The 23,245-nt window shown below is 43.2% G+C and overlaps 1 protein-coding gene across 1 annotated transcript in view; it reads left to right on the top strand.

Moving 5' to 3' along the window:
• The window catches only part of LOC126292291 (potassium voltage-gated channel protein eag), a 1,528,023-nt gene that overhangs the window by 1,277,466 nt on the left and 227,312 nt on the right, over positions 1-23,245 (top strand). Inside the window, exon 9 of the mRNA XM_049986211.1 lies at positions 9,582-10,005. Coding sequence (XP_049842168.1) covers positions 9,582-10,005 — 424 coding nt within the window. The remainder of the gene's footprint in view (positions 1-9,581; positions 10,006-23,245) is intronic.

Here is a 23,245-nt window from a genome sequence, read left to right as displayed (position 1 = left end):
GATACACCAAGAAATCGACCAACTCCATTTACAGTGTCGTCATGAGTACGACCTGAGAGCTCCTTGCTCGCATTTTGTCGTGTTCCCGCACTTCACTACCACGAATTATACCCGTAGGGTAATAATATCGAAACACAGAAAATATACACCACATTACCATGCCTAATGCGGTGTAGAGATCTCGGTGACTTTCAAAACGACTTCTGGTCGTGTCGGAATGAATAAGTACAGCTCCTCTATGACTTTGAATGGTCCGTTACTCCACTCCCAAATTAATGGGAAGTTGAGGTAACGATGATGTGGGTGGCTAGCGATTGCTCGCGCTTCTGTCAAAATTAGACCATAGAGCACAATAATATTGAGGTCTGATGACCGTGGTGGCCAGAAGAGAAGCGAAAATTCATCCTTGTGCTCACAGAGCCAGTCCTGAAAGATTGGAGCAATGTGAGCAGGGGACCTGCCATCTTAGAAGACAGCATCATTGGCGAACAAACATTGTGCCATTGGATGGAGCTGATTAGCCAAAAAGTCACATAATGCGACCTTGCAGAGTTATCATGGAGTCCTTGTTGGAATTCAGTGATATTGCTGCTCAAGTCATCACCGATGCCACTCCCCCTGCCATATATCACTGCTGGGAAGTATACTCAGCCACAGGTTGGAAACAGCGTGAAACAAAACTAATCCAACCAAATAATTTTCTTACATTACTCCGTTGTCCAGGTTTTATGGCTTCAGTATCGTGTTCTCCTGTTACGGCCATTTCGTCACTGATGAGTGGTTTTGGAACTCTAGCTCGCCTTGCAGTTCCCAGGCAACGGCCTTGCCGCTGTTGATAGACCGGTTCCCATCAGAACACCGAAGTTAAGCGCTATTTGGCGTGGCCGGCACCTGGATGGGTGACCGTCCGGGCCACCATATGCTGTTGCCATTTTTCGGGGTGCAGTCAGCCTCGTGATGGGAATTGAGGAGCTACTCGACCAGCTCCGGTCACAGAAAATCATCATAAGGACTGGGAGAGCGGTGTGCTGACCACACGCCACTCCTACCCACATTCTCTGCTGAGGATGACCTCGGATGGTCCCGATGGGCCACTTGTGGCCAGAAGACAGAGTGCTTGCAGTTCCTAGCTTATAGAGCTGCCTTTGTATTGATATGGTGCTAGCAGGGTTCCATAGTGCGACTTTGTTCTGAAGTGACTTTTGCAACTGTCGTCAGAGTACTCTTTGATGGACGTCCTTCACGGTTATGGCAAATACACTATCGACTTAGCGGATGATATTTTTCCGCTTTCCTTGTATGTGTCATAAATCTTCGATATGTATTTGCGTATTACATTCTGTTTCATCTCGCCTCCGGAGTTTGTACTCTAGCGGTCAAAAACACATGTCTACATAGATTAATTGTGCAGAGAGAATGCACGTTTCACATAGTTCAGAGCTCAAGCCGTGGATTGTTTTACAAAAAATATTTAAGAGACAGTAAAGTAAATTAGACCCTCTTATGTCTAAGATGGGCAGCAATCTTTGGCTATTTGCTGATGGTGCTGTGGTGTACGGTCAGGTGTCGAAGTTGAGTGATTGTAGGAGAATGCAAGATGGCGAAGACAATATTTCTGGTTGGTGTGGTGAATGGCAGTCAGCTCTAAATGTGGAAAAATTTAAGTCAATGCGAAGGAGTAAAAAAATCAGACCTTGAATGTTCGGATACAGCATTAGTACTGTTGTGCTTGACACATTCAAGGCACTTAAATATCTGGGCGTAACGTTGCAAAGCGATCTGAAATGGAATGAAAATCTGAGGACTGTGGTAGAGAAGGTCAGTGGTTGACTTTGGTTTATTGTGAGAATTTTAGGACAGTGTGGTTCATATGTAAAGGAGATCGCATATAGGGCGCTGGTGCCACCTATTCTTGAGTACTACTCCAGTGTCTTGGATCCGTATGAGTTTGTATTGAAGGAAGACATTGAAGCAGTTCAGAGGTGGGCTGCTAGATCTGTTACAGGTAGGTCCCAATAACACATTAAGTCCAGAATGAGATTTTCACTCTGCAGCGGAGTGTGCGCTGATATGAAACTTCCTGGCAGATTAAAACTGTGCGCCCGACCGAGACTCGAACTCGGGACATTTGCCTTTCGCGGGCAAGTGCTCTACCAACTGAGCTACCGAAGCACGGTCCCGGGCACATAGTTTTAATCTGCCAGGAAGTTTCATATCAGCGCACACTCCGCTGCAGAGTGAAAATCTCATTCTGGAAACATCCCCCAGGCTGTGGCTAAGCCATGTCTCCGCAATATCCTTCCTTTCAGGAGTGCTAGTTCTGCATGGTTCGCAGGAGAGCTTCTGTAAAGTTTGGAAGGTAGGAGACGAGGTACTGGCAGAAGTAAAGCTGTGAGTACCGGCTGTGAGTCGTGCTTCGGTAGCTCAGTTGGTAGAGCACTTGCCCGCGAAAGGCAAAGGTCCCGAGTTCGAGTCTCCGTCGGGCACACAGTTTTAATCTGCCAGGAAGTTTCAACACTTTAAGTATTATGGAGATGCTTCAGGAACTCAAAGGTGGGTCTAAGGCGCTGCAGTCATGGACTCCCGGCGGAGGTTCGAGTCCTCCCGTGGGCATGTGTGTGTGTGTTTGTCCTTAGGATAATTTAGGTTAAGTAGTGTGTAGCCTTAGGGACTGATGACCTTAGCAGCTAAGTCCCATAAGATTTCACACACATTGTTTTTTGAACTCAAATGTTAATCCCTGGAAGGGAACACTATTGGCAAAATTTAGAAAACCGGCATTTGAAGCTGACTGCAGAGCGGTTCTACTGGTGCCAGCATGCATTGTGCGTAAGGACAGCGAAGATAAGATACTAGAAATTAGAGCTCCTACGGAGGCATACAGATGGTAAGTTTTTCCTCTTTGTGTTTGTGAATGGAACAGGGCAGGAAATGACTAGTACTGCTACATGGTACCCACTACCACGCACCGTACGGTGGCTTGCGGAGTATCTGTGTACATGTTCCTACACGCTCACATTCTCAAACTCTGGATGAATATAGTCTGGGTAAATTTGCACGCCGGAGGTACGGTGGCTCAAGACATATACATAGGGTATAGTTGTGTGTGCCTATCCGTTATTCTTGATTAGGAATTGAATAAAATTATTTATGAAATGTTCATGTTTTAAATCCGTTTCATAGTTTAAAATGTCTTCAGGGGGTTGTATTGTGCGTATGTAGATTTATAGCTCTTCAAGTGTTATCCAAGTTAAACCTTTCAGTAATATTTGTAAAATGAGCGTACTAGAGATAGAAATCTGCATACACACAACACAGTTTTATTGAATTCCTAACCAAACATAATGGATAGATATAGACTAATACCGACAGAGATATGGAACGCTCGTTTCACAATTTCCGCAAACCTGTCGTTTTGACGTCACACACAATATCGACGACCGCATGATCGGCTATCGACTATCGTTAGCATTCGATACGGGCATCTCACAAAATTTCATGTCCGCGTACCGGAGTTTTACAAAAGAACATCTTCTTGAAGTGATTTATTACAATTATTGCTACAGTAAAATATCACGTAATGATTTATCGACGGTTAATGCCTTCATATAAGACTGCTCTCTTAGGAGTGAATTATTATCGTCAAGTAATTTACAAATTAAGAATGAAAAACGCTTGTTTCATAATTTGCAGTATGCCGTTTCAGTGTAACGGAGAACTGGAAATTTATCACAAACATATCACTATTATTATTAATTGTCACTTAATAAAGCATCAACGATACAAGCCTTAAGACAGAATATGATAACCAAGGCCGAGGTTAGCATCGCATGGTTTTGTGCTAGCGTAATGAATAGCGTCGTGCTTTCCGAAGTCGTAAGTTCTTGTTTCGCATTCTGTCACATGGAATGTTTTTTTTTTTTTTTCATTCTAGCGCTTTAACACGTTCTCTTGGCTCAATTGGCTCTGAGCACTATGGAACTTAACATCTGTGGTCATCAGTCCCCTAGAACTTTAGAACTACTTAAACCTAAAAAACCTAAGGACAACACACACATTCATGCCCGAGGCAGGATTCGAAACTGCGACCGTAGCAGTCGCGCGGTTCCGGACTGAGCGCCGAGAACCGCTAGACCACCGCGACCGGCAACACGTTCTCTTACTCTCTTATGAGTGTAATACAAATATGTCCTGCAATACTGGATATTATTTATATTCAGTCTGATGTTAGAAGAAGGATGAAATAAATTTTTAGCGATTTCGAAGTATGTGGTTAGCTAGGAATTTACGAGGGCATCTTAAATTTCCGAGACTGAAGCGAGCAACAATAAAATTCAAATTCTTCCTTCACACAAATATCTGGCTCTTTATTGTGGAATATATGTGGCCTTTCGAGTGTGTGGTTAGGCAGGAACCTAAGAGGGCAGCATAAATTGCTGGGAGTGAATCGAGGAGCAATAATATTAATATTCTTCCCTGTCATAAAGCTGATAGACGATCAAGCGGTCGTCAGTATAGCGCGTGACGTCAAAATGACGTCACGTTTGCGGGAGCTGTTGTGAAACTAACACTACCCCAGGCACATCGATTACAAAGTCACACATACAGACAGACATTATGACAGCAACACATCATGGCAACTGCAACCATATAGCATATTTAGCCAACTGTCAATCTCTAAAATCGGATGATAAAATGCCGAATTATTGAAATTAAAATAAAGGACCATTAACAACCGAAGCAAACCACAGAACAGCTTATATAGTAAGAGTCTTAAAATCTATACCACGTCGTAACACAGTACAGTCACAGCGACCATTGATGATATATGTACGTAGCAACCAAATTTGTAATTCTGAAAATGTGATGAACCAACTTTATAATGAAACAGAAAATGTTATGTGGCTTTGGTAGAACGTTTGAAGCTGGCATTCTAGCTGAAATGAATCCATCGTAATAAATACATCTTTAAACTGATATAGAAGAAATCAGGATTTTGTTATCTTTGTTTTCCTTTTATTGTTGTTCGTCTTATAATGTCTCTTTCAAGAAATGTAGGAAGTTGAATTACTGTTTCTTTTAGTGATGACGGGTTTTGATCTGACTGGCCGATGGTCTTCAGATCTAGCGCTCCGTAGTACAGGGATATGGAACATACACAGAAGGACAGCACGAGTGGCCACAAGGCTGTTTGATTCCAGTCTGTCACGAAAATGGTGAGAAAGCTAAATTCGCAGGCTCTTCAAGTTCGACACTAATTATCCATCGAAAACTTTCTTAAAAAATTTCAAGAACCAGTGGTAAGTGAAGAACATGAGGATCCTCTCAAATTTATCCAAGAGGGAACAAGATTCTAAAATTGCCGTTTTTATGTAATTAATTCGATGTCTGAGGATGCGACCTTACCCAAGAACTAAATTTGACATGGATTACACAAAAGGTATTGTACCTCAAAGAACCGAAACTTCATAAGTCGCTTATTATCATACCGAAGTGGTAAGCGTATTTTATTAGTACCATACATCTTTTTATACGCTTAACGTAAATATGGATGCCACTATTTTCATTCAACGATCGGATATTACATCCTTAAAATTACACCCAACGTATTGAAATTCTCTTTAATATCATATATATTTCATCATAAAAATAAAATTTTGGTTTCGGTTGAAAATAAGAATTCTAAGAAAGAAAAATGTCCGGACGAGTGAGAATATCCGGTTGCTTAGCAACAGAAACAGTCAAGAAAAACTGCCAAATTAATACTCCTGAAAAAGTAAATCGAGAAATACACTTTTAGAAACACTGATAGCTCTGAACCATGAATCTGCGATGTAGAATAATCACAGGCAATTATTACAAGCAATACGCAAAAACTTCGTTATTAAAGATAAATTCTATACCGCCAGAGGTTTGGGTTGTTTGGGGGAAGAGACCACACAGCGAGGTCATCGGTCTCATCGGATTAGGGAAGGAAGTCTGCCGTGCCCTTTCAAAGGAATCATCCCGGCATTCGCCTGGAGCGATTTTAGGGAAATCACGGAAAACCTAAATAAGGATAGCCTGACGCGGGATTGAACCGTCGTCCTCCCGAATGCGAGTCCAGTGTGCTAACCACTGCGCCACCTCACTTGGTTATACTGCCATATTTCAGAAGCGGGCAAGTGCTCCTCCATCTTTACATCTATCCTTGCTCAATCCCAATCCCCACCGCCCCTCCGCACTTTATAAAAGCCCCTGGTGGAGATATTATTCAGACGTTACTGCTGTGTAGGTTGTGAAGGCAAGATTAGTGTGATTACAGCATGCACGGAGGCATTTAAGGAATCATTGTTATCGCGCTCCATACGCCATTGGAATGGGAAGAAACACTCTGCATTGCACTTCGCAGCGGTTTTGAAGGTTCTGGATGAAAACAAATTAGATAAAAGGAAGATAACTGCAGTTTCCTTCTAGATCATCTTAGTCAGGTTTCCTCTAATGATTCGTACAACGACTTAGTTTAAGATCCATTGCAGCCTATCATTTTCAGAATTTCAAATTGACACTTTCTAACAGCACTGCACATCTCCGATGTACACTATCTGTTCAAAAATATAGGGACACCTATTAGCGGACATAAATATGGGGCGTGTCCACCATTCGCGTTAGAACTTTGCTGGGAACACACTCAGTTAGGTGTCTGGACGTCTGTGGAGGAATGGCAGCCCAGACTTTCTCAAGACCCGAAAGAAGAAAGTGCAGTGATGTTGGACATTGGGTTCTGGAGTGAAGTCGACGTTATGATTTATCAGTTCAGGACTCTGGATTGGTTGCTTGATTTGGGCGGAGGGGACCACAGAGTGAGGCCATCGGTCCCATCAGATTGGGGAAGGAAGTCGACCGTGCTCTTTCAGAAGAACTGTCGTGGTATTCGCCTGAAGCGGGACTCTGGACAGGCCAGCCTGTTTCAGAAATATTGTTATCCACAAACCATTCCATCATAGACGTTGCTTTACGAAATGCTGATACAAGCAATCGTCTACTGAACTCTTCCTCTGCTGTACGCAGTACGCAATTCTGTAACATATGTTCATATCCTACTGCGTTTAGTGTTCCTTTAGGAACAATGAGGGTACCTCACTCTAATCACGATAAACATCCCCAGTCTTTAACACCAGCTCCTCCATAGTACACGTTTGGCATTGGACCAATGGCACGTACCATTCTCTGGGCATTTGCCAAACAGATGCCCTTCCCTGGGTCTGCCCCTGGGTAAATCACGATTCATCACTCTATTCCAGCCATCCATCGTCCACTGGCTTCGCTCTTCACACCACCTCACACGTCGCTAAGCACTGACTATGGAAATGTTTGCCTCGTGAAGAGCAAACTCCATTTTTTAACTTCCTACAAGAAGTTATCATAGCACTTTTGAACTCAAGAGTTATTTCTTGCGCTCATTTCAAACGATTTCTTAACAACCACCATCCGCAATGGTCGACGGTCGCTGTCCATCAGTATATGAGGCGTGCCTGGTCTTGCTTTAGCTGTGGTTGTTCCTTTGCGTTTCGACTTCACACTCGCATCATCAGCTGTTGACATGGGGGTGACATGGGCTGCTCTAGAAGGGCTGAAATGTCTCTGAAGGATTTGTTACTCAGATGACATGTCGTTAGTAGCCCACGTTTGATGTCAACAAGCCCTCCTGACCGACACAAAAAATGGTTCAAAAGACTCTGAGCGGTATGGGACTTAACGTCGGAGGTCATGAGTCCCCTAGAACTTAGAACTACTTAAACCTAACCAACCCAAGGACATCACACACACCCATGCCCGAGGCAGGATTCGAACCTGCAACCGTAGCGGTCGCTCTGTTCCAGGCTGAAGCGCCTAGAACCGCTCGGCCACCGACACACACTGCTGTTATTGCTCCTCTACTGACTCCCCCAATACTGACAATCTCTTTTTACCTGTGTATTGGCGCGTCCGCTCATCTGGTTGCCAGTTCCGCATCACATAGGGGTGTCCAGATACCTATGATCAGATACTGTTTGTACATGAAAATGGATAAATTACATAAAACGAAAATATTAATATTTTCTTGTACACAATAGTGGCCAGGTTTCTTCTGATGATGCATGCAAGGATTTCATTTAAGGTCGACTGGACTCCATCACTTGAAAACTGACAGTTCTCTAAAATATTTTTTGTAAGCACTCTTGCACAGCATCGGTATATTTAAGGAATGGTACCATGACACCACCAGAGGCTGGAGTGATGTGCGTTTGTTTACGGACAAACGTTTCTGGTGAAGTAGCCATATTCATATCATGTATACAATTGTATCAAGTTAAAGGAAAGTTTCTTGACAACAAGGAACCCTATTCAGCCAGATCTCTTGCTGTTTGTGACTTGAATACAGCCGCTTCATTGGGAAAGCTTGTGGGCCAATAAATACACATCACACCAACTGTTCCTAGTTTCATGAACCCATTCTTTAATCTTCATGAAAGACTGGAGAAGGCTATATCATACAACCTTTCACAGGTCGACGATGCAAAATATCCCACATTTGATCATACAATGACGGCTTTCACGACCAGACATCTTAGCTGAATGATATTTTCACTCTGCAGCGGCGTGTGCACTGATATGAAACCTCCTGGCAGATTAAAACTGTGTGCCGGACCGAGACTCGAACTCGGGGGTTTTGCCCTTGGTTGGCAAGTGCTCTACCAACTGAGCTAGCCAAGCACGACTCACGCCCTGTCCTCACTGCATTAATTTCGCCAGTACCCCGTCTCCTACCTTCCATACTTCACAGAAGCTTTCCTGCGAACCTTGCAGAACTAGCACTCCTGGAAGAAAGGCAAGGGTCCCGAGTTCGAGTCTTGGTCCGGCACACACTTTTAATGTGCCAGGAAGTTTCATATCAGCGCACACTCTGCTGCAGAGTGAAAATCTCATTCTGGAAACATCCCCCAAGCTGCGGCTAAGGCATGTCTCCGCAATATCCTTTCTTTCGCAGAAGACCTTCTGTAAAGTTTGGAAGGTAGGAGACGAGGTACTGCCAGAAGTAAAGCTGTGAGGATGTGGCGTGAGCCGTGCTTGGGTGGCTCAGTCGGTAGAGCACTTGCCTATGAAAGGCAAAGGTCTCGAGTTCGAGTCTCTGTCCGGCACACAGTTTTAATCTGCCAGGAAGTTTAATAGCTGCTGGCGAATCTTACAGGCTCTATGGTCGTGGTCAATGAAACTTTTCATTCCTGGCGTTCCGTCTAGAGTTGCGGCGGACAGCTTCAGCTGGTCCCTCTGATTTTGCCGACCTCTGAGGATGTCCTGCGAAGCTCTGTATGAAACGACGCCATACCATATAGCCTGGAAGACTCACAAGCAGCTAGGCCCGCGGCAACGCTCATTCCCTGAGAATGATTACGACTTTGACTTCTTCATCCTCTAACTGTGCCAGTTTCCCCTTCACGAGCTACACGCCTTCATGAAACACACATGCACACGATAGAGATAAGTTGTCGGTCCGAGAGCCGGCCGGGGCCCGGGCAGAGCGCTTCCCCGCGGACAGTGGTGGTTGCCCTTGTGCGCAGGGCATCGGCAGCCTGTTCAGTGCGCTGAAGGTGGTACGCCTGCTGCGGCTGGGCCGCGTGGTGCGGAAACTCGACCGCTACCTGGAGTACGGCGCGGCCATGTTGATATTGCTGCTGTGCTTCTACATGCTGGTGGCGCACTGGCTCGCGTGCATCTGGTACTCGATCGGGCGGTCGGACGCGGACAACGGCGTCCAGTTCTCGTGGCTGTGGAAGCTGGCCAACGTCACGCAGACGCCCTACTCCTACGTCTGGAGCAACGACTCGGGCTCGCCGGAGCTCGTCAACGGGCCGTCGCGCAAGACCATGTACGTGACGGCGCTCTACTTCACCATGACCTGCATGACGAGCGTAGGCTTCGGCAACGTCGCCGCCGAGACCGACAACGAGAAGATCTTCACCATCTGCATGATGATCATCGCCGGTAAGTCAGCTCTGCCTCTCTCTTACCTTTATCACGAATTTTGGTATTATTGTTGTTGTTGTCGTCTTCAGTCCTGAGACTGGTTTCATGTAGCTCTCCATGCTACTCTATCCTGCACAAGCTTCTTCATCTCCCAGCACCTACTGCAACCTACATCCTTCTGAATCTGGTTAATGTATTCATCTCTTGGTCTCCCTCTACGATTTTTAACCTCCACACTGCCTTCCAATACAAAATTTTGTGATCCCTTGATGCCTTAGAATATGTCCTACCATCTTCTTGTCAAGTTGTGCCACAAACTCCTCATCTCCCCAATTCTGTTCAATACCTCCACAATAGTTAACTGATCTACCCATCTAATCTTCAGCATTCTTAGCTTCTATTCTCTTCTTGTTCAAACTATTTATCATCCATGTTTCACTTCCATACATGGCTACACTCCATACAAATACTTTCAGAAACGACTTCCTGACACTTAAATCTACACACGATGTTAACACATTTCTCTTCTTCAGTAACGTTTTCCTTGCCATTGCCAGTCTACATTTTATATCCTCTCTACTTCGACCACGATCAGTTATTTTGCTCCCCAAATAGCAAAACTCCTTTACTACTTTAAGTGTCTCATTTCCTAATCTAATTCCCTCAGCATCACCCGACTTAATTCGACTACATTCCATTATCCTCGTTTTGCTTTTGTTGATGTTCATCTTATATCCTCCCTTCAAGACACTGTCCATTCTGCTCAACTGCTCTTCCAAGTCCTTTGCTGTCTCTGACAGAATTACAATGTCTTCGGCGAACCTCAAAGTTTTTATTTCTTCTCCATGGATTTTAATACCTACTCCGAATTTTTCTTTTGTTTCCTTTATTGCTTGCTCAATATACAGATTGAATAACATCGGGGAGAGGTTACAACCCTGTCTCACTCCCTTCCCAACCACTGCTTCCCTTTCATCCCCCTCGATTCTTATATAATTGACATCTGGTTTCTGTACAAATTGTAAATAGCCTTTGGCTCCCTGTAGTTTACTACTGCACCTTCAGTATTTGAAAGAGAGTATTCCAGTCAACATTGTCAAAAGCTTTCTCCAAGTCTACAAATGCTAGAAACGTAGGTTTGCCTCTTCTTAATCTAGCTTCTAAGATAAGTTGTAGGGTCTGTATTGCCTTCACGTCTTCCCATATTTCCACGGAATCCAAACTGATCTTCCCCGAGGCCGGCTTCTACCAGTTTTTCCATTCGTCTGTAAAGAATTCGCAATAGTATTTTGCAGCCGTGACTTATGAAATTGATAGTTCGGTAATTTTCACATCTGTCAACACCTGTATTACTATTGTGCTTCTTGAGTGATTTATTAGTCTCTTTTATATCTTCAACATGTAAACTGAAAGTGAGGCGACTCGTTGAGCAAGGCGGATGTCCAAAGCTTCCATTTAGCCCCTTTTTGACCAATCTGGTGTGGCAGTAGAAGATAGCGAAACGAAATCTAAAGTTCTAAATTTCACAAGAGAATCGTACAAACACACAGTCATTTGGCCATTGGACAGACTCCTATATGGACGACACAGTAATAAGCATACCTGCTGTAGAGAAGTACCCGAAGCATTGAAAAGCAAGTAATGCACTGCATTTGTAGAATGAGATTTTCAATCTACAGGAGAGTGTGCTCTGATATGAAACTTCCTGGCAGATTAAAACTGTGTGCCCGACCGAAACTCGAACTCGGGACCTTTGCCTTTCGCGGCAAGTGCTCTACCATCTGAGCTACCGAAGCACGACTCACGCCCGGTGATCACAGCTTTACTTCTGCCAGTATCTCGTCTCCTACCTTTCAAACTTTACAGAAGCTCTTCTGCGAACCTTGCAGAACTAGCGCTCCTGAAAGAAAGCCTGGGGGATGTTTCCACAATGAGATTTTCACTCTGCAGCGGAGTGTGCGCTGATATGAAACTTCCTGGCAGATTAAAACTGTGTGCCGGACAGAGACTCGAACTCGGGACCTTTGCCTTTCGCAGGCAAGTGCTCTACCAACTGAGCTACCCAAGCACGACTCAAGTCCTGTCCTCACAGCTTCGCAGGAAAGTTTGGAAGATAGAAGACGAGATACTGGCAGAAGTAAAGCTGTGAGGACAGGGTGTGAGTCGTGCTTGGGTAGAGCACTTGCCCGTGAAAGGCAAAGGTCCCGAGTTCAAGTCTCGGTCCAGCACACAGTTTTAATCTGCCAAGAAGTTTCACTGCAATTTTTTCTTCAACAATTGTTTATTGAACATAATGACAATTACACACCAAAAGAATGGCGTCTTATCTACACACCAAATTTTCCATGTAATCTTCATCCAGTTCTGTGGCCTTCCTCCAGCATGAAATGAGGCCATGTATGACGTGTCAGTAGCAATCCTTGTCCTGTTGGTGGAGCTAGTGTTTCACTTTGTGAATCACCTCCCCATCGTCCTCAAAGTATCTTCCATGAATGGCATCTTTTAACAGCCCAAACAAGTGAAAGTCCGAGGGGGTTAGGTCAGGTGTGTCAGGTGTGACAGCCATGGGTAGTCTCCCTGACCGCTGCAAACCGCCTTCTGACGACCTCACCCTCTGTGCCCACAGATTAACTGTACTTCCGTTGTTGATAATTCTTCCGTGTTATGTGGTCATGGTTCATGGAATTATTCTATTCCTAACGTTTTGTCCAATACTATGTTGGACATCTTCAGAGGTATGGCTGGTCCTGCTGGCAGTTGGCAGGACTCAGCAGGACCACTGCCACTCTATAACATATTGGTACATCTCGCACCTGTCACACAGACACGACTCTAGTGACATGGCATCGGTAACATGTTGCTGTCCTGTGCCATACGTTGGCCAGTTTTTGCACTAGTTTTCAGTTTCAATTAACCTCATATTGTTTCAGACATCAGTGTCAGTTTTGTCCTCCCTACCTATATTACTCTGTAAATTAGTGCATTTTCAAATGTTAACGAATTTTGGGTCACTCTGTATTTGTATCCGAGATTGCGTGAGGTGGATCAGTACTTAAGGTACTAGACTTGAATTTGGGATACGGTGAGCAGGTAAAACGACACAGAGCTAGAATTCAGGCCTAGGTAGTAGTAGAGCAATGCGGGCGCCAGTCCATTTTGTTAGTGGTGGTTGCTCACATCTGGAACAGGTACGCACTCAGAGGCAAACCTATTGTTCTCCGTTGATAGACAGGTACTTAACCTATTGTTCACCTTTGATTGACAGGTACTTAACGTGTTGTTCTGCTAAAAAGTTTAAGTACCTGCCAATCAAAGGATAACAATAGGTTAAGTACATGTCAATCAAAGGATAACAATAGGTTAAGTACCTGTCAATCAAAGGAGAACAATAGGTTTACCTCTGAGTGCAAACCTGCCCCTGATGTAGGCAACCCACACTAACAAAATGAACTTGCACCTGCCTTGCTCTACTACTTGCACTAAGGGGCAAACCTATTGTTCTCCTTTGATTGACAGGTACTTAACCTTTTTAGCGGAACAATAGCTTAAGTATCTTTGAATCAAAGGAGGACAATAGGTTTGCCCCTGAGTACATACCTGCCCCTGATGCAGGCAACCTGCACCAACAAAATGGACTGGCAACTGCCTCCGTCTTCCGACTGGTACCTGCCTTCTTCTACTATTCTAGGTAAGGTGGAGCAATGATTAAGGGACTGTATATGCATTTTGCACTGTGTGAGTAGGATCAATGAGTAAGGCACTGCGCTTGTATTTTGCACTGAGCAAGATGAAGCAGTGTATTTGGGACAGGTTTAGTAGGCCCACTGATTAAGGCATTCGACTTGTATTAGGGACTCAAGGAGGTGTTAGTGGTTAACTCGTTGGTCATTATTAAGAAGTGACATCCAGAGGCAGCTAGGGTACTCCAAATGTGCTTTAACTGAGTGAGCAGGAAAGTTGTTATGGAAATTTGTCTGTGAAAAGAGGTCTGAAAACTACAGCCCTGGCAGTCTCCACACGAATGGCCTTATTACTGCCCATAAAATCGCCAGAAAAAATATTAGTCATTCCTTTAAACGAACATGCATGATCTCCTTGGAGTGCTGTAGATAATACAGAACTGCTGTCCTCCAGCTCTGATATAAGATGTGACACTAAAGTGGTATGTGCCAGCTGGTTATAATTAATGTTCCAAAAGCTGCAGTGTGGATTGTATACATCACAGGATGCTGAAACGTCATAGGTATGTTCATTAACTGGTGCTGTCACGGACTGTGCTGAAAAAATTAATAGTTCTGCTTCCTGCCGCCAGGTGAAAATATGGCGCTGTAAGCAGTCAGAATTTGAAACGTTTCCTGTTTTGATGCTAGTATACTGTTTGTTGCTTGGAGACACGTGTTAATTTCTTTTGTGAAGTAACTGTTGCTATAAAGGATTAAGAAGGTGAAAGTTTACCGTACAAAATGGACTGGTTCTTGAGAAGAAAGTTGTTTTATCAGAACAGCAGCAATAATGGCGCTGCATTGTGGAAATATCGCCGACAGAAACACCAGTGAAGAAGACCCAGTGGGCTAAATGATATGATCAAGAAATTTGAAGAAATAGGTGCAGGGGCTGAGGGATGTGATCCATTCCCATGGTAGATTCTGATGAAGCATCTGTAGCTTTAGCTGACTGTCAGCACATTCCTGAAATTGTGCAGCCAGTGCTCTATCTGTGTCATGGGAATTGTGTATTATTTTACACTGGTATCCCTACAATATGCAAAATGTGTACCAAATGAATCCCCAAGGTAGGCGTCAAGGCCATGACTTTGCCTTTGTTTTTTGACACACTTGGAAATGGATGACGTGTGGCTGGGGAATGTTGTTTGGATAGATGAGGCTCATTTTTACTCTGCACAGACCATGAATGCACAGAACTATCACATATGGGATTCTACTATGTCACATGTTGTGCAAGATTCAGAATGTGCACCAAGTGAATCACCAAATAGGCTTCAAGGCTGTGACTTTGCCCTTTGTGTTTTGCCATGCTTGTAAATGGATGACGTGTGGCTGGGGAGTGTTCTTTGGATGGACGAGGCACATTTTTACTATATACATGCCGTGAAAGCACAGAACTCTCACATATGCCATATGTTGTGCAGGAACATTCGCTGCATTCAGCTTATGTGACTGCATGGTGTGTAGTCGTAAGCTCCTTCATTCTCAGTCAGAACGTGGACATTACAAGAACTGCCTTGTGCAATTCTAGCTAAGCGAGAACGCAACTGTGTCCACATCACTATTTTCAGCAGGCTGGGTTCATACTACATATCGCTTGCCTGATGAAAGATTTAAATCGAGAAATCTTCGGCAACGATCAGGTCATCTCTAGGCAATTTCCAGATGTTTGGCGTTCCAGATATCCCTACCTAAATCCATGTGACTTCTGGTTGTGGTGCATCTGAAACATCGTGTCTGCCAGGGATGTATCTGGACTCTTCCTCATCTGAGCGGTAGCATACAATGGCATATCAGTCTGATCACATCAGATATGCTGCAGGCAACTGTCAGACGTGCTGTCCCCCTTCCTAATCGGCCTACTGGATTGTGATATAATTGACTGTGATCGCAAATGCGTAATGAAATTTACAGTGGGTTGGGGTATCATTACCGAAGGAAAATAATACCTGTTTATTTTATTAGAGATGGCGCCCCTCCATGCCCGCGCCAACGTGGTGACCAGACCAAAAGTTCTACTGTCGCCTGCGTCAACATGTTAGTTATCTAGTAAGTGGATCACAGGATGCTGGGCTGTGATGTTATCCGTGCGTCTGGGTAAGACAACGCATTAACACGGTCCATCAGGTGATAGATAGTGGACGAAACGCAAGTGCCAAGGCTCGTGCCGTGGGAAAAAAGTCTCTGCGACACCTGTTAGTAGCAGGAAGGAAGAAGCTATTCTAAACTCAGTCTAAATACTGATAATATAATTGAGATGGGTGGAATTTAGTGCAATCACTTACGAACTACACAGGGAGAAAAAGAGTACACTGATTAGCAAAACAAGGATAATTAAACAGTCACCAGCCCGCTAGCGCAATGAATATCCAGAAACGTAATAAAGGTAATAGCAAAGAAAAATAGGCAAATAATCACTGGCATCGCAACAGAAGGTTGTCACGCTTTTCACAACACAACAGTTCACGAGGAAATACTAAATGAATCAGAAAACAGTGAGTTTGCATTTACTTAATCTGAAATACTAAATTTTGAAAGCAACGTTAAAAAAATAGCTCTAAGTACTATGGGACTTAACACCTGAGGTCATCAGTCCCCTAGACTTAGAATTGCTTAAACCTAATTAACCTAAGAACATCACACACATCCATCTCGAGGCAGTATTCAAACCTGTGGCCGTAGCAGCAGCGTGGTTCCGGACTGAAGAACCCAGAACCGCTCAGCCACAGCGGCCGGCCGAAAGCAAGGTTAAGTTGGTTAAATAAATAACGGATTGTAACTGAAATTTATTACATGAAAAATGATTTTTAGTAACCTCAGAGTAACTTAACGCAAAATTTGGAAAAAGGCGAGCAGTTTACTTTCAGTTATTGAAAGATTGACTGATTTTACCTTAAGGAAATGAGAAATTTATTTTACTTTTAAAATAAGATCAATAAATTACGTACCAAGTCAGCAGAAGTCACCTCGCTAAGCTGAATACAAAATAAATGAAACTGCGCGCTCTTAATTTGTGCCATATCTTAAGTTATTAGTTTTGCCAGTGAAATTTTGGGTTACTTTGAGTGAAGTTAATAGTCTAAATTGCAAATCCGTTAAGCTTCTCTTACACAATACAAGAAAGAACAGTCACTGAGGAAGCAAAATTTAGACTGAAACTGCTCATTCGCAGACAAACAAAACTGGCAGTAAATAGTTAATCAATTTTCACATTTCTGCGACACTCGGTGATTGCATGGAAAGGGAAGAGACTCAGCTTGGACACATGAGGACAATGACAACAAAGGTGCCCTACAAGTTTTAACTATTAGAGGTTATTATTCAAGAAAGTCAAAGTCCGTGAAAGAAGTGCCACTAGGTAATGCCTGTTCAATATTAGTTATACTCTGTCAGTTAACAGTCTAACGATGTTGTAGCTCTGTGGACGACGAAAAATGTAGCTGACAGTGCTGAGCTGCTCGAGTCGTCTCCAGAGCTACGTATGATTTTGGGACAGGCAACAGCTGGGATTGCAGCTTCCTCTGCCTGCCCGCTCCTGTCGTGCTCCCAGTACATGCAGGTTAACAAAGTAGTTGCGCCTACGTTGGCGCCATCATAGCTGCACACCGCAACTGCAGGAGCGCCCAAACACATACGCACTCTTTCATGACTCAAGCTGCTCTACTTCATCTCTGCCCGATGCGCGAAAGAGACTCTCCATACGCAAAAATAAACAACGGCACAGCTACTGCCATTTTGTCGTTGCCATCAGTACGCTTAAACAAAGTTTCCTTGGCTATCACCCAGCAATTAACAATATTTACGTTATAATTACAATCAGTTATATACATTCAAAAATAGATCCGCCCTGTGAGCGATATTTTCACCCGGTGCGTATATATACGACTGTAGCAGTCTATCGTTATTATTGAGATAAAAATGAGACGTAAAATCCATTATTGTCGGTGTAAATCGTTAACTTTTTTTAAATCTTTGTTCAGAAAGTCTTATTTTGTTCAAAAAAGGTACTTTATCAGAAGAAAAAAATACAAAACATATTATATTAGTAATACTTCAAAGTGTGATATCTCTCGAAACAAAAATAAATTATAAAAGCACATTACATTTTACAGAAATGTATCTTGTGTCACTTGGTTTATCATGTTTTACACATACAACACACCTTCTCTAGGCGGCCTTCTTCTTTGAAGTTCCTGGTATTAGCGAGATAAAGTGCCACTCTGTTTAGGCGTAATGGATTGTCACCATCAGCCGATCTCCTCCCACGACGCCCCTCTGTTTTTGCGGTTGGTGGCGAATCTCTAGGATCTTGTTAAGTTTCTGTTGAAAATCAGATACTGAAATATTTCGTCCCGTTTGAGTTTTATATAATACATGCGCATTGAGCAGAGACAGATCCACCAAATGAAAAAATACTTTTTCATACTATTTTACAGTTTTTCGTACACATCTACTGAACTTAGCATCATGTCGCTCCTGTCGGCAGCCCCGTATATTCATTGTAGCTTACGATGCAAGCTGGCTATGTTTTTGGTTCTGGGCGCTACAGTTTGGAACCGAGCGACCGCTACGGTCGCAGGTTCGAATCCTGCCTCGGGCATGGATGTGTGTGATATCTTTAGGTTAGTTAGGTTTAATAAGTTCTAAGTTCTAAGCGACTGATGACCTCAGAAGTTAAGTAGCATAATGCTCAGAGCCATTTGAACCATTTTTTATTTTTGGTTCATTCGTGGTTCTCTCAATTTTGTCAGTCGCCGTAATTTCGCTTGTATGAAGAGTTGAAAGCATCCTCACTTCCCGCTTGTCCTGCCACTTCAGAGCGAGAAGTTTATCTGTTTACATAAACTCGATCTCGCCTTTTCTACGTTTTTTTTTTTTTATAAAGCAGGCATGCCTTTGCGGTTTGTTCTCACAGTTCCACAGGCATTACTCACGCTGTAATGCAAATAAGAAAATAGTGTTGGGCTAGTGTACCAAATATCAACATATAATGTGTGACCTTTACCAAGGTAACATTCAAGTAAAGCAAGAACAATGCTTCCAGGTATCCCACCATTTACACCAAAGTCAGTTTCTTTTTCTACGTCTGTTGCTGCACCCACATAAATAATAAAGTCAAGAATATAACCAGTTTCACAATCACATAACACAAAAAATTTTACACCAAATCTGTAGCGTTTGGAAGGAATGTACTGCTTGAAGAAGACACGACCTTTGAGGAGAACTAAACTTTCGTCGATGCACAAATTTTTAAAAGAATAATACTTTTCTTAAGTGATCCACAATTCGACGTAATTTCCAGATTTTGTCATCTCCAGGTTCCTTATTGTTATCAGCAAAATGTAACATTCTTAAGTAACAGAAGATATCTATTTCTCGGCATGATATGCGCAAACACTGGAGTAGACAGTAACTGATCATTGGTCCAATAACTGTTTATTTCAATTTTTTCTCACTTGAGCCACCAGAAAAGTTAGAGAAAGGAAACAGTAAACTTCGTCACTGTTTGTATTTTTCCAATGTCACACTCTTGATGTTTCACTGGCATCATTCCAAAGGTGTACATAATAAAAATTACATTGATCAGCTCACAATTTCTTAGCTAAAAAAAGCTTGGAAGCAGTCGGATACAATACATAAATCATCTAAATTGACGATTTTGCAACCGGAACCAATGTTATCGAAATTATACACTTTGGGGTCAAAATCAGAGTCTTTCCATCTAAAAGCAACTGTTTTGTGTCTCTTAGGAGATTTTCAGCATAAGCTCAGGCTCTTCTTCGGAATCGTAGAAAGATTCGACGATAATATCAAAATCTGGATCTGCAGTTACTGCTTCAACGTTTGTTGGTTCACAAATATTTTTTATATTTGTGGTGAAAGATTTATCTGGCAGCTCGTCGTCGTCGTCTTTATCCGTTCACCCATAATCAGCTGGATGGGGCATGATGATGTCCTCGTCGTCACTTTGGTTAACGTCGCGTCATTTTATTCGATAACGCGGAAACGGCCGCACACACACTGGGTAATATAGCGATACGAATGAACTCAGCAGAAAGAGAATTCAGCATTCAATAGTCGTTCAGGTATTTCCTAGTATTCCAACAATTAAACTGCATATTTGCGCAACAATTACCTCCGACTCGCCGACCTGATTGTCGACGTTATACGTAACTATACGACTGTAGCAGGGAACCGCTGTAAGTATTTTTTATAGCAAATAGTATATATACGTCTGGAGCACTGAAACGATTAGCTTATTATTTACGTCTGGAGCAGTCAAAGGGTTAAATGGCGAAAAATTTTGGATGGTGCCTAAGGAATTTGAATTTTTGGTGTTACACACACGGATGCAGCATGTTGCTGAATCAAGGGACCATATTGAACACTTGATCATTATCTTAATAAACATGCTAGAACAACCCTTATCAAGAGTTTCATCATTCCTCCCTTTTTCTGACTGCTCAAAACACTAAGTTTTCTCCTGGTGGCAGAATATTATTTTTGTCAGCATCGCGAGCGCACTGACTAATCAATATACCTACTTGTGTTCCAGCATCCTGCAAAGTATACAACGCACACTGCAGCATTCATAACTCACTCAGTCTAATTGTAACTCCCCAGTACGTTTCAACTCGTTGCATACAGTCAGAAGGGCACGTGTCTCTGTGAGGAGCAGACAGAGTGGGAGAGGAGCTCTCATGTATGGACGTACCCATGGCCACACTATGAATGAAGAAGCCTGAGATCATGGTGTACGAACGCAAACTACCCAACATGCCTTCAAGGAATGATGTGCCACTTGCAGCCAAGTAACATGACATATGGTCGCTGGTCGCTATAAGACCCTAATAGACAGGTATTGGAGATGAGCCTCACGTCTTGTCACAGGCATTCGGTTTCAAACCCGACAGGGATTGTTCCTCCCAGTGAGTGCAGGTACGTCCCAACGAGTTCCTGAGCGGACATTGGGAAGGTATCTGTAAGCAACTCGTATTTGGAGTCCAATACCTTGCGTAAGTCCATTACTCACATCAGCACATAGAACTGGATATCTTTTGTGCACCAAACAACAGGGAGGCATGCAGTGTGGTCCATCATGTCGCGATTTTGAGGCGTGTAGTGTGGGCCAGCAGGTCGCGATTGTGTGTCTTTCCAAATTGTGCTAAGTATGGAATCCACCAAAGACCCAATTTGACCGAACGCAGTAAAAGTGCTGGTAAGCCCAGTAAACCGGGATGGAGATTTTAATTCGAACAAGGCTTGGGTAACGGCTCTAAATTTAATATCTCACCACCCATCATACGCACCAGAGCTGGAATACGCCGAGACTAAATGCTCTACCCGGGGTATCAGTACAGGCTCCCGAAAAAATAAGTGATCATTAGAGAGCATATCTGGCGCCAGGGGTCGAACTCGGCTATAAATAGTGGTGTGAGACACACAATACTCTACAGTCTGGTTGGAGCCCAGCCAGAGAGTATAACATCACTGAATAATGCATCTGGGCCTGTTGTCGAAATATAGTCCATAAAACTGAATCAGCAGTTTAGCAGTACCCCCAAAAGCACACTATTAATCAGTCACATCGAGCAAAGCTGGAAAGATTCATTCACATTTATTTATTTATTGTTCAGCTACTGTCCTCTGCCTGTTGAAGCCCGCAGCTTTCCTGAGTTCCTTATCCCAGCGATCAGCTGGTCTCCCTGGTAGTCTTCGTTTTTCTATGGGACTCTACTCTGAAACTGATTTTGTCCAGCCTCCATCTTTCGTTCGTGCAATATGAGCTGCCCACTGCCATTTTAGAGTCTTAAAACGGGATGCTTGTCGTGTTTTCCCATCTATGTCCCTGCTATGTAAGACAATTCCTGACTACTGACACTGCTATTTTCCGTTTGGTGGTGGCTGTTCCTTTCTGCTGATTTATTGGGCACTGCTACATCCTCTGCTTGTTGTGAAATACCCCTGCATCCGCTCTGTGTTATCTCACTTGTTGGTTTTTGCAAGGAATATTTTCTGTAACAGATTCAATTAATTTTGTCCACGTTGTACATTCAGTGTTACTTCCCGAGTCCACGTGTGGCTCGTTTTATCATTCCGGTTGCCCATGCCCTTTGTTATATGTACGTAAAGCCTCTCATCTCACCATCTTACGTAATTATTTACGACAAGCTGCCCGTTTCGCCTAAGCTGGAAAGTTCCTTGGGGGTCTGGATATGCTTTATACCGACCACACGATGTGCACAATCCAAGTTGTCCCTCATAGATCCACAACACGGTGTGGGATCCTTATTACAAAGGATTCAAGGAGGGCACTGAAGAAACAGAGCGAGGTGGTGCAGTGGTTAGCACTTACACAAGGAAAAACGATCGTCGTGATAAAATATGAGAAATCAAAGATCTCCCGAAAAAATTAGGTGATTATTTATTTGCACATGGTGTTCGGGAGTGGGCTGATAGGGAACAAATCTGAAAATGGTGTTATGCATCCTATGTCAAACACATACAAGTGAATTGCAAAGGAATCATGTAGATGAACACTTCAAGCTCACACTCAGTGTATGTGACAGTCATATCTACCTGTAGTGGAGTGAGTGCAAGGAGCATAGCAACATATTCATGGTTCAGGAGACAACAACAGGTGTTCTTAGCATGTGGAGCATGTAACACCTCGGTTCAGTTTGCAGTGATAAAAGCTATAGAAAGAATAATTTAAAATTAAGAATCGAATTTTTAGAGGGGAAAATAGTGTAAAATCAGTAATGGCAGATCATAATTATTGTATATCAGCAAGTAGTTTAACGTCTAAGTACAGCAAAGCCACGGAAGCTCCGTCATTGAGAAGGTAGTGACGTTAATCTCTTGTGATGAAAAACCTATAAAAAGGTCAGATCGTCATTATTGCCGCCTTTTTTCCTTGACTGTTCCTTTAAAGGGCGGGGAACCCGTGTCAGTCCGCGTGACAATAATTAGATTGGACTTTATTGTGTTAAAATTCACGATAAACTGGTAGAATATTACGAAGATTAAAAGTGATGTAGTGTACGATCTCTGACTGTTGGTAGCAACGGAGTATTAAGGGGGTTTTAGGACTTTAGTGCTAGATTGGTACTTTACGGACATATAGACGACAGAAACTCAAATTATCTGCTGATACGAGTGAATTCAGAGGTACCGGTATTCAGATATTAACGTGTGGACTTTCGAACGTATCGTGTGCCGTTAGTTGCGAATCTGGACGTAGAGTGCGTGCGTATCGGCATTTGCGGACTATTTAGATTCCTCCAGGATAGGAACCTTTTACGTGTTTTACGGACTGCTTAATATGAAGTTTTGTATCTCTTTGACGTCCCCACTCCCTCCGAAAGGTGGCGCAGGTTGTCTTAATCATAAAAGGGGAGAGATTTAGCCGGGCAAATTACTAAATAAAAGCGATATTTACAAGACTCGCAGTAATAGCAAAACACAAGGCTGTCACGTCGGAGAGTAAAGCAGGAAAACCTACCGACGAAATGTATCTACGAGCAGACGTC

Source organism: Schistocerca gregaria, chromosome 9 (genome assembly GCF_023897955.1).
Source record: "Schistocerca gregaria isolate iqSchGreg1 chromosome 9, iqSchGreg1.2, whole genome shotgun sequence".
NCBI lineage: Eukaryota > Metazoa > Arthropoda > Insecta > Orthoptera > Acrididae > Schistocerca > Schistocerca gregaria.
Note: the sequence above shows the minus strand (reverse complement) of the source record. Positions and strands in the feature narration are given on the sequence as shown.